This window comes from Ilyonectria robusta (assembly GCF_021365365.1).
Source record: "Ilyonectria robusta strain PMI_751 chromosome Unknown BGZ61scaffold_36, whole genome shotgun sequence".
In the NCBI taxonomy this organism is placed as follows: domain Eukaryota; kingdom Fungi; phylum Ascomycota; class Sordariomycetes; order Hypocreales; family Nectriaceae; genus Ilyonectria; species Ilyonectria robusta.
Window position 1 is genome coordinate 14,589 of NW_025764470.1, and position 15,595 is coordinate 30,183.

General features: G+C 49.9%; 8 protein-coding genes across 8 annotated transcripts; 4 read left to right on the forward strand and 4 right to left on the reverse strand.

Annotated features, from left to right (window-relative positions):
- Nucleotides 1-816: 816 nt before the first annotated feature.
- On the reverse strand, nucleotides 817-2,382 carry BGZ61DRAFT_499492 (alkaline-phosphatase-like protein; the record flags this gene model as incomplete). Its single annotated transcript, XM_046251414.1, has 1 exon — nucleotides 817-2,382. One exon carries the CDS (start codon nucleotides 2,380-2,382, stop codon nucleotides 817-819), a length of 1,566 nt encoding a protein of 521 aa, XP_046096180.1.
- A 311-nt stretch (nucleotides 2,383-2,693) lies between these two features.
- BGZ61DRAFT_432593 (uncharacterized protein) lies at nucleotides 2,694-5,086 on the forward strand (the record flags this gene model as incomplete). Its single annotated transcript, XM_046243886.1, has 6 exons — nucleotides 2,694-2,786; nucleotides 2,881-3,218; nucleotides 3,268-3,924; nucleotides 3,973-4,522; nucleotides 4,568-4,629; nucleotides 4,680-5,086. The coding sequence occupies 6 exons, from the start codon at nucleotides 2,694-2,696 to the stop codon at nucleotides 5,083-5,085; spliced, it is 2,106 nt and encodes a 701-aa protein (XP_046096181.1).
- Nucleotides 5,087-5,132: 46 nt separating this feature from the next.
- BGZ61DRAFT_432597 (glycosyl hydrolase catalytic core-domain-containing protein) lies at nucleotides 5,133-6,113 on the reverse strand (the record flags this gene model as incomplete). The annotated part of the gene is made up of 1 exon (XM_046243887.1): nucleotides 5,133-6,113. The coding sequence occupies one exon, from the start codon at nucleotides 6,111-6,113 to the stop codon at nucleotides 5,145-5,147; it is 969 nt and encodes a 322-aa protein (XP_046096182.1). The 3' UTR covers nucleotides 5,133-5,144.
- Nucleotides 6,114-6,879: 766 nt separating this feature from the next.
- Nucleotides 6,880-7,218, forward strand: BGZ61DRAFT_485354 (uncharacterized protein; the record flags this gene model as incomplete). Its single annotated transcript, XM_046249698.1, has 1 exon — nucleotides 6,880-7,218. The coding sequence occupies one exon, from the start codon at nucleotides 6,880-6,882 to the stop codon at nucleotides 7,216-7,218; it is 339 nt and encodes a 112-aa protein (XP_046096183.1).
- Nucleotides 7,219-8,006: 788 nt separating this feature from the next.
- On the reverse strand, nucleotides 8,007-9,729 carry BGZ61DRAFT_369236 (general substrate transporter; the record flags this gene model as incomplete). Its single annotated transcript, XM_046241946.1, has 5 exons — nucleotides 8,007-8,298; nucleotides 8,348-8,595; nucleotides 8,634-9,199; nucleotides 9,250-9,447; nucleotides 9,495-9,729. The coding sequence occupies 5 exons, from the start codon at nucleotides 9,727-9,729 to the stop codon at nucleotides 8,007-8,009; spliced, it is 1,539 nt and encodes a 512-aa protein (XP_046096184.1).
- A 2,364-nt stretch (nucleotides 9,730-12,093) lies between these two features.
- On the forward strand, nucleotides 12,094-13,367 carry BGZ61DRAFT_463798 (acyl-CoA N-acyltransferase). The gene is made up of 4 exons (XM_046247439.1): nucleotides 12,094-12,229; nucleotides 12,373-12,855; nucleotides 12,911-13,252; nucleotides 13,315-13,367. The coding sequence occupies exons 1-3, from the start codon at nucleotides 12,128-12,130 to the stop codon at nucleotides 12,947-12,949; spliced, it is 624 nt and encodes a 207-aa protein (XP_046096185.1). The 5' UTR covers nucleotides 12,094-12,127; the 3' UTR covers nucleotides 12,950-13,252; nucleotides 13,315-13,367.
- A 202-nt stretch (nucleotides 13,368-13,569) lies between these two features.
- On the forward strand, nucleotides 13,570-14,564 carry BGZ61DRAFT_539658 (uncharacterized protein; the record flags this gene model as incomplete). Its single annotated transcript, XM_046254815.1, has 2 exons — nucleotides 13,570-13,931; nucleotides 13,982-14,564. 2 exons carry the CDS (start codon nucleotides 13,570-13,572, stop codon nucleotides 14,562-14,564), a joined length of 945 nt encoding a protein of 314 aa, XP_046096186.1.
- A 34-nt stretch (nucleotides 14,565-14,598) lies between these two features.
- On the reverse strand, nucleotides 14,599-15,102 carry BGZ61DRAFT_369044 (uncharacterized protein; the record flags this gene model as incomplete). The annotated part of the gene is made up of 1 exon (XM_046241934.1): nucleotides 14,599-15,102. One exon carries the CDS (start codon nucleotides 15,100-15,102, stop codon nucleotides 14,599-14,601), a length of 504 nt encoding a protein of 167 aa, XP_046096187.1.
- Between the last annotated feature and the right edge of the window lie 493 nt (nucleotides 15,103-15,595).

Sequence of the window (15,595 nt, forward strand, 5' to 3'; positions counted from 1 at the left end):
TCTAGGTTCAAATGAAACCACGGTACGGATCTGGTCCTATGCAAAGCTGAATTTTCCCATCAGGGTGTCTGACACTAAGACACACTTTGACTGCAAACGCACTAATACTATGTATCTCCTTATCCAACTTCCCAGCGTCGCATCGTATCTTCAATTACTGATCCCCGTTTCAAACGCATATTCGTCGGCATCTTCCTCAATTTGCCACGGAAGTTCAGGGGTATTCACCGCACCTGACAGTGTTGCTGCACATATCAGCGCCTATCGATGGGCAAATGGTCGATTTAAATTTAGCCGCAGTTTTGTATTGCGTCCAATCCTCCAATTTCGCCCGAACAAATCCAGCGGCTGTTGCAAGACTGTCAACCCTCACAAGAGGGGTGCGATGACAGTTAAGACAACTTTCAGTGCTACAAGCAGTCGACACACTACCACGTAGCAGCGATCGATGGCCTAAACCTCATTTAGCAGCAATTTGCGAGTAATCAAGCGCGAATAAGTCTGCACGATTAGCCATGAGGACGATTAGGATGCGGTGTACTTGACTCAGAAGGCTATAGGAGGCAGACGGCTACTTTTCCCATTGCCCTCAAAGGGTATTCCGTACAAAACATTGACTCCTTTTAAAGTTCGCCAGAGAGGAAAGAATAGAGTATTTAGATAAACTTTTCCATGTCTTGCATCTAAAACGCGGTTGCATAAGGCTTGGCTCTGAAAGACACCCCGTATCTAAGTTTCTCTACGGACACTCGAAGCACACGTCTGCGATCTCAGCTGAGCTATCCTGAACTAGTCTCATCTAAGACGTTCAAGACCTTACGTGTCGTGAATGTGCTTTAGTCTTTCCTCCATCTGTTCTCTCGGAGTCTTCAGCTTAACCTCTGGGAATCGTGGATCAGGCGTCCACGGCATAGTATCTGCTCCTTCCAGTAACCACTTCAGAACAACCTTCTCCAGTTTATCGGCAATTTCCTTATGCGACGGGTCTTCTGCAAGATTGTGCAGCTCGCATGGATCGTTTTGGCGATGATACAACTCAGCCGGTTCATACAGCCGGTACACGTATGTCCATGTCTCGTCGCGCAATGATATCGCCTTCCCCACCAGAGCTGTATCCTCATGTTGTAGAGCAGCTTTAAGGTCGTATGGATAAGGAGCCTGCTCCAACAGAGGCTCCTCCGAGGTGAGGAAACCGCCTTCGGAGAATGCATATCTCTTGTGCTCTGTGGCATCACCACATAGCAGAGGGATCCAGGAAAGTCCGTTGTGGGCAAATTTCTCTCCGACACCAGAAATTTCTAGCATCGTTGGGACTAAATCCACCATTTCTGTCATTGCGTGGATCTTCTTTCCCTCGGGCAGCCCGGCACCACCGATGATGAGTGGCTCGTGAACGAGGGTCTCTGACAATCCCGATGGCCACTTCTCAATTAAGCCATGGTCTCCCAGGTACTCGCCGTGGTCTGTATAAAACATAGTAACGGTGTCTTTCCAGAGCCCGAGTTCATCCACGCGCTTCATGACGCGTCCAAATTGGTCGTCGAGTCTCGAAATCATGCCGAAGTAGGTGGCTTTGATCTCTTTCCATACTTCATCGGTAGCTCGGCTGGTCCCATAGCGCTCGCGGATTGACTTCATGTACCGCGGTTCGTAGCCAGTTCTCTTTTCCGGCAGAGCCTCGATTCCAGACATCTTGGCGCGATCATACATGGAAAAGTAGGGCTCTTCCACTTGGAATGGACAGTGGGGGAAGATCAAGGGCATGAAGAGCACCCAAGGTTTGTCTGTTGGAGGACAGTCCAGCCAAGTCAGCGCTGATCTAACCACGGCCTCATCATAATCAGAGGCCTTGTCGGCATCTCGCAGTCCCCGATAGAACAACCGGCCCCAAATGCTCTCATCCTTTTCCTTCTCTGTACCACCGCGCCCAAAGTTGGGAACATACTCTGGCGTCTCAAGGAACCCATATTCCGTCACGCTCAGTTCGGTTACTGTTGGCGCGAAGGTATCGCCACGCGGCGCGAGACACGCAACGTGGTAGCCAGACTCTTTGAGACTGCGGAAGATGTTGGGTTCCCATGGCTTGATGAGGTTTTCGAGGCTGCGGTGGCCGCTGACGTGCGGATATGTCCCTGTGAACATGCTGCATCGCGACTGCGAGCAAACCGAAGCCTGCGTGAAACAGTTGGTGAAGAGGCTTCCACGAGCGGCAAAGGCATCAATATTGGGTGTCCGAATACCGGAGTCGGGGCCAGCGGTGCACCCTAGAGAGTCATACCGGAGCTGATCTGGCATGAAAATAATGTAGTTTGGCCTGTCGCCTCCATTCTTGGAGTCGACCTTCAGAGGCAAGGGTTTTGCCGGGAGCTGGTGGGAAGGCATCTTGCTCCTGGAACCGAGGTTACGGTTCGTGAGGGGGAATGCAGTAGTGCGAAGTTTGGAGCAGGCTTGGAGATTTAATTGAATGCGTACTTCCAGCATCTATTTTATGTCATCTCCTCCATCCCCAAACTTGCCGTCTTCTGAGCCGACTCTGGAGTTCCGGATCTCGTACTGGGGCAGGCTCCGGATCTCGCCCTCACCATCCGGAGCGGAATGACGCGATAGGGCAACGCGTATTCAAAAGCAGATCCACCCCCAGGATCATCCGCCATCTCTCCATCACCGCCGGATCTCGCCCTCGGCTTCGCGACATGGATCCTGAAGTGAGCGACCTTCTTCCCCAGATCCAGGACACTGGGTCACCGGGTAAAAGGCTCGCGTGCAGGCAATGCCGCGCCCGCAAGGTTAATTGCCGTGGCTAATTCGAGCGACGCCAAGCTGACGGCGTCCGTGTAGGTCAAGTGTGATCGTCGGCCGGACGGCTGTCTGCGCTGTGAGCGGCTCGACTTTGTCTGCAGCTATGCATCCGTCGATGGCATCTCCCCGCGAGAGAACGACGATTCTCCTCAGGAACTCACCCAGGCGGGGACGAAGCGTCGACGCTCATCAAAGGCTTGTACATCATGCCGCGCGACAAAGGCGAAGTGTTCAGGAAATTACCCCTGCCAGCGATGCGAGTCTCATGGACAGGAATGTCTTTTTCCGATCCCAAGAACTGCAACGCAGGCAGATGTAACACCTGAAGCACTTGTATCACCCGCCAGCACTCAGGCAGAACGCTATGAGTCCGCCCAACCACCACCACCAGCGGCTAGCCCAGGAGAAGACTCGACACGGTGAATTAATTGGCTGATGTACGAAAATTATATACTAACTATGGGCCAGTGCGTTCGAATTGGAAAGGAAAGACGACGTTCGAAACTACATTCACACGTACTTTGACAAGAGCGACTTCCTAGACTCCCTCTCTCTCCACAGAGCAACCGTCTTGACGGAATGGAGTCGCGGCAATCTGGACAAAACCTTGCTCAAGGCCATCTGCGCCTCGGGGCTCCGTCTAATGTCTCCACAGGAGGCCTACCTGAGTCCCCTCCGCTGGGTGGACGAAATCCAGACTGAGCTGGTCGCCCGCATCGGTGATATTTCCGTCCCCAAACTCCACGCTCTGGTAATTGTCATCACTTTCCATTCCACGCTGAAATTTACTGGGGACATATGGGTTCTACTGTCCATGGCAGCAAGAGTTGCTTTTACAAAGCGTCTCAACTACGAGAGATCTGCCGTGGATTCCATAACACAAGAGTGTCTCCGCCGGCTGATGTGGTCCATCTATAGGCTTGACAAGGTATTCTCAGGGGGCATCGAGGATTTGACCGTCTGTCCTATAAATAGACTGCACGTGAGGCTCCCCAACAGCCACCACAACTTTCAACTCGGGCTACGATCATCGGTGCAGTTTCTGCGCCATATGGACGAAGGGACAGACATGAATATTCTGGCCTATCTAATCCGGATGTACGACCTTCGTGATAGAATCTTCCGGTTAGTAAGCCCGCTCAAGTGTTTATACACAACTAACCCTTGCGCTAGATACACAAGGCGGGTCGTCCTCGAAGGATGCAGCCCGTTTACCAGTCGGGAGCAACTACACTCACTCGACCAAGAGTTGGTTTCATTCAAGACGTCTCTACCAGAGGACTTGCAGCTTGATGCCGACAGATTGATGATCATGTGCCACTCTGAGGAAGCGCGCGGATACATCGTCCTCCACACCCTATTATACCTCTGCCGTTGTGATCTTTTCCGATTTCTAATTCCCGGAATAAGGGAATCGGTATCAGCAGATGCCATGGAACAGACACCGCGAGCATACATCAATTACTGTCAGCAGAGGTGTTTAGAAAGTGCAGTTTGGTGTTGTGAGTTCTGGTCTCACATTCGCCATTCAGAGATGCGCAATCCCGTAGAGGGTGCGACTTTGACCATTGCCCTGTACCAATGCACCAAGATTATCGACCACCTCTACTTCCTCCTGCCCCCAGAAGGAGGACATTCGCTACCCCAGCTAAAACAGAAGCTTCAAGACGGATTGTTCCTTGCGTCTCGAGGTCAAGACAAGTGTGAATGGGTCAGCTTATGTGTACGTTGCTGCAAGTGTACCAAGTGACTTATACTAACAGTCCAGATTTCCGACGTTGAGAAACTGATTCCCGGCCTTGGTATGCGACCTCCATTGTCGGATACCCCGTAAGCAACAAGTTCCGCCCAGCAGGTCTAGACAAGCTAACTGTTTCGAGTCCTCCTCCAGGGACTCTCAGTGAACAGGAAAAGCTACACCGACGCTCCAAATATGTATTCACCACAGAAGACGAGGATAATATCGGTTCGGCGGTGAATCCTCGGCGATCTACCGCAGACGAAACATTGGCAGCAACCACATCGACCTCCGATGCTGGCACAGGTAGTGAAACCTGGCCATTTTCTATGCCTGGCCAGAACGAGGAGACTGTTGAGTATTCGGGAAGAAATTCATTGGGCTCGGCTCAATTCTTCGGAGACGGACTTGTTCCATATGATTTGTCGAGCCAAGTCACCTCTTCATTCGATGATCAAGACTTGACTTTGTCAATGAACCCATTTGACTTGCAGATGAATGCATATACGGATGCGGACATTCCCCCGTTTTTAGCACAGATAGAGTAACAGACCTGCTGTATTTGATCTATAAAAACAAACATATACTCTACGCTATAAAATCTTCATCACAACATCAAGCCCACCGCGAACACTAAAAGACTCAGCATGAGAGTGCGTGGTGGGGACCACTGAACACCAAAAGACTCGCCCTGCTCAAACCCACTCTCCTCACCACCTAGGTACAAGACCCCGAGTTCCGTCAAGCCCCCCTTATCATCAAAAAGCGACACACTGTCACCAGTCCATCCGTTCGCTTCGTCGGAACGGAATGCTCCGAACCACGCATAGCCCTGAACGTAATCGAGATTGTCCAAGTACCGTAGACTGTCGTTCATCATAGCAAGGGTTTGTTCTTCATCTTGCTTCGGTAAGGCCATCTCGGTGATCCAGTAAGGAACGTCGGGGTATGTTTCGTTATAGAATTCGCGGAGTGTCCCAAGCCAAGACACAAGGCCTACATAGTCGCCATACCAATGCACAGCTACAAAGTCCATGGGGCAGCCGTCATCAGATATGTCGAAGCAAGTGTCGTTGAAACTGCGAAGCCATTCAAGACCTCTGGTCGAGCCAGTGACAGAGGGATAGCTGATGTCCCACTTCCGTGACCGAGAACTTGTTGATTTTCTCAGGGGTGCGATGTTGGACATGTACGATTTGGCAGCGTCCTTGGCAGAGATAGAGCTGCCTCCAGTATCAGTCTCGCCGTCAGGCTCGTTAAAACTGAGCAGGCGAGTGGAGGAGGCGGGCAAGTTATCGAGGCGAGACACGAGCTCCGAGTCCGAGGCATCGTCCAGACCGTGAATCAACGGTACAAAAGGAACAGTATCGTTTACTGCATCTGAAGGCCACAGGGACCAGGTGTAGTACCACGAAATTGTTGAATTTTCGGACAGCAATATTTCGGTGTCGGAAGCGTGGTCGTCACCATGATAGGCAAGCCCGCGTTTTGACGATGAGTTAGAAACACCGGAAACGAGCGATAGAAAAAAGCCAAAAACATAGCAATGCGCGCTAACTCTTCTGTAATTTGTCATGGTTGTTGTGTGATGCGGCCTGCGCAAGGAATAGTGACATAGATTTGGACCGAAGATGCTCGCTTTGAGTAACTGGAAACAGCAACATATAAGCCACAGAAAAGCAGCCTGTGACGAAATCCAAATGTGACGAAACAAAGCTGCACTATACTTACTTGAGCTAAGCCCTCCCTGTTATGAATCCTTGCTGGTGCTTGACCTTGGCCAGGTACTCGAGTATTCCCAGATTTCGGTGCCATAACCTGGTTTTAGCAGAGGCTGTGACGTCATCCTTCACCGCTGCTGTTAACGCAACAAATCTGCCATCATCGGTTTACAAGGGATGAAGTTTCTCAATCGAGCTCAAAAAAACGGCTAATCTGCGGCTCCGTTTATTTTAAGGGGCGTGGGCCTTTCTCACTGGTCAAATGGATGATACGCAGAAACAAATGACACCGCTGGAAATCGTAAACAGAGAGCATGCATCATCAGGTCCTCAAGATGCAGATGTTGACATAAAGAATTTGATCGGCTTGAAAGATAAATCCGCATAAATTCAATTACTGCGGTGCCGACATGAATGCGTGTAGCCAATCAAGGCAGAGAAGCATCAGTCCGCCTTACATTTGACCAGGCTGCAGCCCAACTCATTCCCATAAACACTCCTATCACACCAAACGGTATGCTGTCAGTAAATTAGGCTCAATGTTTTCCGCGTTGCCGTCCCAACATACTACCCAAGAAGTGTATTTGAGTATTAGTCCCTGTTTCACCGGTCACCACCGCCATGGGGGGAAAACCCATCTTCCGTCTATGGACGTGCCATATGTGCGATCACGAGTGGCTTTACGACACCACCCCTATGTGCTTGGTCTGTGACCACAAATGCTGCACGTCCTGTTCTGGTCCCCTAGGCCGTGTGCAGGACGATATCTACACGCTCACTAATGAGAGAGGAGAGCCAATGTTCAAGACGCCTAGAACTGTTATTAAGAAGACACCTAAGACCGTTGTTAAGAAGACTGCAAAAGTTGAGGATGCTCCCGAGCTTACTCCCAAATTGCAACCGGAGCCTGAGCAAATGCATTCGCATGACGGAGGCCAGGAAGAAACATCCGGTACCTGAAATAAGGGTACTAGCATGATTACACGTGAGTTTAATACTTCAAGAGGCTTGGGTTGTGATTTAACGCTACCAGAACCCTCGCGCACTTTGCCTGAGTGGGTAGACAGCATTCTTTTTGGCATCCCATCATGGCCTACTTGTGAGCCGCCTGTTCCTCCGGGCCAGACCCGCATCAGATGGAGATGTAGATGTCGCCTTTACCCTTATTTATCCGTCTCTTTTTCCCAGGGTGAAATGCAAAGAATATCGATGTTGGCCTGCGCCTGAAGACCAATCCGTTCCCTCCCCGGCCATCGGGTCTCGAGAGTTGACACACTATTTCCACCGTCCGCATGCCGTTGAGATACCGCAGCGAAGTATACACAATCAATTGCCAAAACGAGCATGTGGGCAATTACAATCGTCGCCCGACCAAGCAGAACTTGGTTGGGGCATACACTTCGAAGAAGCTTGGCATTGGAGGACCATATATTTCGTTCTTGTCATCCTCATGCTCCTAGGTGTCCTTTTTGGTGTTATATGGACGGTCATAAAAAGGGATATTCAGAGTGGTTTCGCGATTACGGCAGCGTCTTGTGCTTTGGGGCCTGTGTTGCTCGGGTATATTGCCGTGAGAGATGCCTTCTAATGTTGTTTGCTTCCATTTCTCATACTTCTTATGCCTATCAAAGCCCAGTTCTCGACTTGCCGGGTGACACATCCCAAGTGCGGTGCTAAGACGACAGTTCAGAGAGTGGAATCAGTAACAATAAAGAGAGTCGAAATTTTCGTCAGTTCAACGCCTCCTTTTACCCCGTAGATCCCCTCTCGATATCAGCATCTTCACCTTTATCCAACCTATCCGCAGCCGCAGCACGCATCAATGCAGCTGCATCGGCCTTTCCAAAGTCCCGGATCGGCATTCCAGTGTTAAACAGAAAGTCAATCTGCTCGAGCGTTTTCCCTCTGCACTCTGGCACGCAATAGTATACAAAAACTGTCGCCACCACCATAAACGAGCCGAATATGAACCCAACCTGGCTGCCCAGGCCTGCGTATTTATCGTAAACTAGGTACGGGATCGAAAAGTTGACGGCGAAGCTGGATATAGTCATGAGCAAATTTCTACAAATATTCCACAAGAACTTACTTCATAATCACGTTGACTGTGAAGCCGACGCGCGAGGTCACATCGCGGAGTCGGAGCGCTGATATTTCAGTTACCACGACGTAGGTAAGCGGAGCCCAACCCATTGCAAAGCCCAAGGGAAACACAGCCATCATAGAGATGATGCCATTCTTCCTGGCTGTTGATACAGGAGATCCGATTCCCAATCCTCCCATGACCATCATGGCAGAAGTCATAACGCAGGAAGAAAGCATCATCAGAATCCTTGGCTTGGTTAGCAACCTCAATTAGACCACTTCAAAATCACGTACCTTCTGCCAATTAAGTCTGTCCAGAGAAGAATTGTGACCATGGTGATGATGTTGATGCCGGATGTGATCAGACTGAATTTGAACGGATTGATGGTGCCCAAGGACTTGACATAAATCGCACCGTACTGAGACACAAACGCCTGACCGCCGACTTGCTGGAAAATGTTCACACCAATGGCAATGGCAGTCCGCTTCAGGTTCAGGCCTCGGAACAGCTCAGAAAACTTGCCCTGTTCAACTTCTTGCTCCAGCGAGGTGCGGAGCTCCTTAAACTCGGCCTCCATCTGTTCCTCAGAAAACGCGCCTTCTCGCAGCATGCGGAAATTGCTCCATGCGTCTTCGACGCGGTTCTTTCGAAGTAACCAGCGAGGCGATTCGGGTATAAACCAAATGAGACTCAAGACGATGGATGGGACAATGTAGAAGAGACCAAGGGGGATGCGCCACGCCCTGTTATCCTGGATTCCGCTCGTTCCGTAGCAAACGGAGTTGATCACAAGCCCACCAATGGCAAGACTGAGCTGGTACGAGCCCACCATCAATCCTCGTGCATCGGCCGGGACTAGGTAACGTTATTAGCAACATTCGGTCAATTCCGCTTGGTGAGCATACCAATCTCGGACTGAAACGTGGGCACAACACCGAGCTCCATCCCAACATAGACATAGTTAAGGATTCGAGCTGCCATGATTTGCTCCCGGTGAGTTGATGTCACTCCAATGGTTGCGGTAACGATAGCGTAGCAGCTCATGATGAACATGCACCATCTTCGGCCCCATCGAGAGGAAATGGTGGTGCCGGCGGAGACCCCTAGCCTTGTTAGATGTAAGCCGATATGTCTGCAAGCGTCTACATACCGACGGCGAATCCGATGTAGTTGAGGCTGTTGAAGAGAGAGAGCCAAGATGGCTCAAGTATATATGTTTGCGTCGCTTCGTTCCACACGCCAAACTGCTTGTCAAAAGCGTCCATGGCCTGAGTACTCGCAAAGGCCTGATTGTCAAAGCCATAATTGAATGTGGAGACGGCGATCAAGGCGCTTGCGAGGGCAAGCCTCCGATTAAAGAGGCGAAATTTAGCGAAGACAGCCATTGCGGAAATGGACTGGAGGGTTTCACGGCTGTGCTGCGAGAGCGTATCGAATGCATGGCCAGACCAGAGGATACTTCAGCTTATTATAGGTCATGATGTCGGCCGATGAGCGTCAATGTCGCGATGGTAAGGGTCGGTTGAGGAATCCCGGGGGTAGGAACTCGTGATCGACGCCTCGTCGAGAAAAAGGTGGTTGACCGCGATTCAGAGCCCCAGCTGCCATGTTGTCGTGCTGAACTAGATCCACTTGTTGAGCGAGATCCGGCGGATTCGCGACTCCAAGAGTACGACTTCCGATAGTACGAGATCCGGACGAGCCAATGACACGTCAGCCGATACCTCCAGCAACGACTCAAGTGCAACGCCCCCGCAAACAGCCAATTTCCCCGCGTTTCTGTGGCGAACTTGTCTGGGATCATAGAGCTAGAGAAACTTTAGCAGCCGGTGAGTGAGTTCCCCAGCCGTCATGGAAGTACGACGAGGGGGTAGTCAGCTCTATCGTGAGCTTGTTACACGGCACCGCCCTCGGTAGCGACTTGACATGGTCTATGATGATCTTGGTGCAGTCCTGCAAAGTTCTTAGCTGCTCAAGTTCGCCTTAAGCCTGAAGGAGCAGGACAATTTCCCTACCGTAGGGAGAGTGGTCGGCCAAGTACTACCAGTGTTCTCTCGGTATGTCGGCTCACCGTGGAAGCCCCAGAACTTTCCGCCACGCGCAGTTAGCAGGGTGGGAATGCTCTAATTACCAAGACCCGGATGTGAGACTCGGGGGCAATATTGAGTTCGGAAATAGTGCGCTCGCCTTTATACGGTGTCACAATCAAATCGATTTTATCCGAGATCCATTGTGGTTGAAATCAAGATAATAACCACGAATACGCAGGGTGTTGAGAAGTGAGATCCTCCCGTAATTCGTTTGGACCGTATCGACCTTGAAAGCGTGCCAATACCCATCAGATTTTCGATACACGGCTGTTCCGGGTGGATGCAACCATCCTTTTTCAATCCAGCTCAAATAAGCCCAAAGTGCAGATAATCAGTGAGGTGTAAACGAGCTAATGACGTGCCGAGGGACTTGAAGTTGCGTCAAAAGCTCTACCACGTTGGTATTAATTCAGTAAATGAGTATCACCAGCTACACCACAAAAGCGACTTAGATACAGCGCGGTGACCAGTTATACTAAAATCTTACGCTATTGAAATCTGTAAATTCGCAGATCGAAGTCCAGTAGAAACCTAGTGCTTTAGTCTCAGTTACCGTTGAACCCTCCTCTCTTACGCTAATCAATGCTGGGTCTCCTTTCTCGAACCTGGCAGTTCTTTGAGCAGTGCACTTTTATTGTACCACACTGGTCGTAATGGTATGTCCCATCTCGCAATCAATTCGTCTCCTCTAACCTCAATTATCGTTCTAATCTATCGATAGTTTTAGCGCCCTTCTCACCAGTCTGGACGTCCGATTCGGACGGTCCGATCCGTCCATAAGGCTGTCAGAGATATCAAAGAGCTCCAAGCCGCTCTTGAGAGCCACCGAAGGGAGTTGGAAGCCGCCAAGGTCATCGTTTCCAGTGCCAATGAAGAACCTGATCTACAGGGCGACAGTCGTATCACGAAAGCTGTCCAACACGTCGGTGTCAGTACCACCGCTGTACAGGAGCATCTCGACTCCCTTGGTAGGCGGTCTCGCTATCGGAGGATCCGGAATCAGCTGCTACCAGGAGCCAGAGAGAAAGAGACACTCGACACACTGATGCATTACCGAAAATGCGAATCGCCCTGTTGACCCATCGAATGATCAGAGACGCAAATCACGCATCACAAATAATCGGGCTAATGGAAAAGTTTCATGATGAATGTTTTTGATGGGCCATCCACTCACAATTGGCATGGAGCCATCGACGAGGTGCTGATTGACAAGAACGAGATTGAAGATCAAGCAGTTATGTTGAACTACGCAACGACAATTGGCACCCTGAACCACATGGCAGACGAAATTATACGCAAGATACAAGGAAAGATGAGACGAAATTCTGTAAACAGCAGTAGGGAATTCAGAGATACAATGGCAGTCCTTCCATAAGGTCCAGTGAAGTCTAATGCGATGGTTGAGAGAAATTCATTGAAGTCTATCTAGACTGTCCGAGCTGCCGCATCGGAAGCCAATATTATATCAGAGCCCGGCAATTGATCACTAACATGTTGACTTACCAGACGCTTCGATGCTTTCTAGTGCCTAAAACACGCCCTACAATACGCCCTTCAATAGGTACGCCTTTGAGCTGACAGGCCCCCACTCAACTTATTGCCCCACATTTCCCAGAATCCCCCGCAAACCAAATCTATCTCTCTCGATCCTTTTCACTCTTTCAAACTCAGACATCAATATTCATTCAGCGTCATGGAAGCCTACATTCGACCTCTGTCGGTCCGTGATCTGGACCAGTGCGTTACTGTTGAGACTACAGCTTTCCCGCCAGAGGAGGCAGCGTCTCGTGAGAAGGTTTGTTCCCCCTCAAAGCTTGTCAACGACTCGACCGTGAACCAAATACATCACTGGCTTGTTTGATCTCACTCGCCTTTTCTATCGTAATCTTCTCTTCTTATCACAGGCTTTTAATCGTCCAGGCTGACTTGAAAGTGCAGATTGAATACCGGTTGTCTACGTTCCCAGAGATTTGTTTTGGGCTCTTCCTCCGAGGAGAACTCAGTCAGCCCGCCAAATTACCGGATAGCATTTCCTACCTTGCGGAGGCGCCAGTATCTGAGGATGCCAAACTTGTTGCTCACACTCTAGCTACGAAGTCGGCTAGCCGGGTTGTGAGAGATAAGGATATGGAGATGCCCAGCGCGTGGAAGACCAATCCTCAAGCTGGGTCTGAGCTGGGTCATGACCCAAACGGCAGAACCATCGCGCAGCACGCGCTCGCTGTCTCGCCAGGTTACCAAAATGCTGGCCTAGGCAAGGCTATAATGAGGTCTTACATCACTCGCATGAAAGAGGCCGGCCAAGCAGACAGGATTTCACTCTTGGCGCATGATACCCTCGTCCCTTACTACGAAAGCCTCGGATTCACAAACCTCGGCAAGAGTGAGTCGGCCTATGCTGGAGCTACGTGGTACGATCTGGTATGTTTGCATTCTCTGTTTTTACACGGCTTATTGGTCATTAACCGGATATCAGGCCTACGAGTTTTCTCCCTCTTCTGCCGCATCCGCGTAAGGCAATCACGGGCTTAATCCTGAGTCACTACGTAGAACCATGACTACATGTCTATACTACGAATGGTGCTACCAGGCTAGTCTAGATGATAGATCTCTGTAAAATCTACGATAAAATAGTGCTAAGAACGACTACCAGGTAGTAAAAGAGACATGTAAAGAAAACGAAGACCCAAAAATGTTCACTGATCACTGAACATGACATACGTATGTAGGACTATAATAGAAATTTTTCACCAAGATCTTGATTCTAAATCATCAGGATCAAGCATAACAGTATCCTCGCATCTCATAACTGTCTGTTCCTTCCAGCATACATATAAGTCAACATTAGAATATCAATCAATGGAGGTTTCATGAAACTCACTCTGAATTCTCTAATTAAATTATACCTTTGTTTTTCTGATTTTCAGGTTTCTAGTATGTCGAGCAGCTCGCCTTTTTTAGCTCAAATTGCGACATCTCAAATAAGCGCAGGTATGGTCGGGCCAAATCGGAACACGTCAGTCGCAGGCATGAGTCATATTAGTTGGCAAAGGATCCTTAAAGTGTGGCTTCACGGCGAGACTGGCTGGTCCTATTTACTTTGGGACAAAACTCAATGTCTCAATTACTGTCCAAATGGCATCCGCTTACAGTTTAGAACAGCTCCAACAGTTCCTAACTCACATCGGTTTACCTGAGCGCCTCCGCCATGAACCGCCTTCGTTGAGTCTTTTAAAGGCTTTACATGTGCACACCCTATCAACGCTTCCATATGAGAACCTTTCACTTCACTACAATGCCGCTCATCAGATTGAGCTAGACCCTCAACATCTCTTCCGAAAGATTGTAACAGATAACCGGGGTCGAGGTGGATTTTGCATGGAAATCGCCATCCTCTACAACCACATTCTCCGGGCTATCGGCTTCGATGCTTATACTGCGGGTGTTAGGACGAGGGGAAGGCTTGAGGGCGTTCCGCGAGGAGACTATCCCGGCTGGTAAGTTTCTATTCATCCAGCTTAAGAATATAGTACTAACTTTTCCACAGGAACCACATCGTCAACATAATTACTTTCCCCGACGGTAGCAAATACCATGCTGATGTTGCATTCGGGGGTGATGGCGCATTGTTTCCAATGCCTCTTATCGACGGCTTGGTCCATCAGAATCTAGGAACCCAGCAAATCCGATTAGTCCGAGACTGGATCCCTCACCAGGTGCATCGAGCTGAAGATACAAAGCTATGGATCTACCAATACCGAAACGGCGTCGACAAAGACTGGAATTCGTTTTACTCCTTCCCGGGGATCGAGTTCTACGCATTAGACTGGGGCGTCGTCAACTTTTGGATCGGAGCGCATCCCGACAGCCATCAGAGATTCAACATGCTGACCATCAAGTTTCTTCGGAGGCTGAAGGAGGGTGAAGGTAACAAGGACGAATACGAGATCTACGGCAAGCGGATGCTCGTCAACGGTGTGGTAAAGGAAAACCTAGGCGGCAGGACTCAGGTCGTTGCGAAATGCAAGTCAGAAGCGGAACGGGTAGAGGCATTAGAGAGGTACTTTTCCATTGTGCTAGAAGCAGATGAAAAGCAAGGCATCCGAGGTTATTTTTCTGAACTCCGATAGATCATGGTAGGAAGTGTGCAAAGTCGATAGCAACCTAAACAATTGGTTGTTGTTGAGTCTTGAAGAAATCCCAGGTAACTCCGTCGTGCTTCGTTTCCACCAACGATTTTCCATCACTCCCCACGTTCATCCTCCACAGCTCATTCCCGTGTCTCATCAAGAGCTCGTATCCCCCCTTCTGCGGGTGCGGCCGCACGCAGAAGTACTCGTGGGGATAGTGATGACTGACTTTTGCGATGAACTTTTTTTCCCCGTCGTGGCCGATGTAGGTCCCCGATACGCAGTTGCGGAACCCCAGCCATCCCTCCTTCTCCACGCATCGCCAGTGAGACCCTCCAGGGGCGGTGACGCCTTCGCACAGCTGCAACTGTCCGTCGACAAGAGCAATGGCCATTCCGTTCTCTCGGTTTCGAATGACGAATACCTCGTCAGGGCCGGGCACCGCCTCGGTCACAATTGTGTCGTGGCCACCCTCGGCGATGGTAGATGGAGTTGGTGTGTTGCGGCCGTCGCCATCAGTTGTTGATACCGTGGACATGGTGTCGCAAAAATCCAGGTCTTTACTCATTGTGTTGATCCAATTGATGGGGGTATTTTGATATGTTCGGTGGGTAAGGGTGAGGCGGAGTTAGAAGCACTCCAATTCGATATGTTCCAGTTCATGAAAATTGAAGAGTAGTTCGTAACGCAATAAGTAATGTCCACGTCACCCTTAAAGCAGCCAAGTAAGACCCCGCTCTGGTCAAATGGCGGTCTGAGAGTATCCGCAATCCGGTGTAATTAGAATGGAAAGCAAGCGACAAAGAACAGCCAGGGGAAATTATCCTTTTTAAGCAGAGAAATTATGAGTCCAGTGAGATATACCAGAGGCTCTGATTTTTTTATGCGCCTGCAGCCTCGTCCTGCGCAGTGGCGATGATAGAACGGATATAAATTTCGGGTATATCAAGCTCTAGGGTAAGTGCCTGCAAACTGCAGTGTACCATGTGCCCGTACTGCAAGACGTCTCAGTCTCGAGTTCAATTGACTTG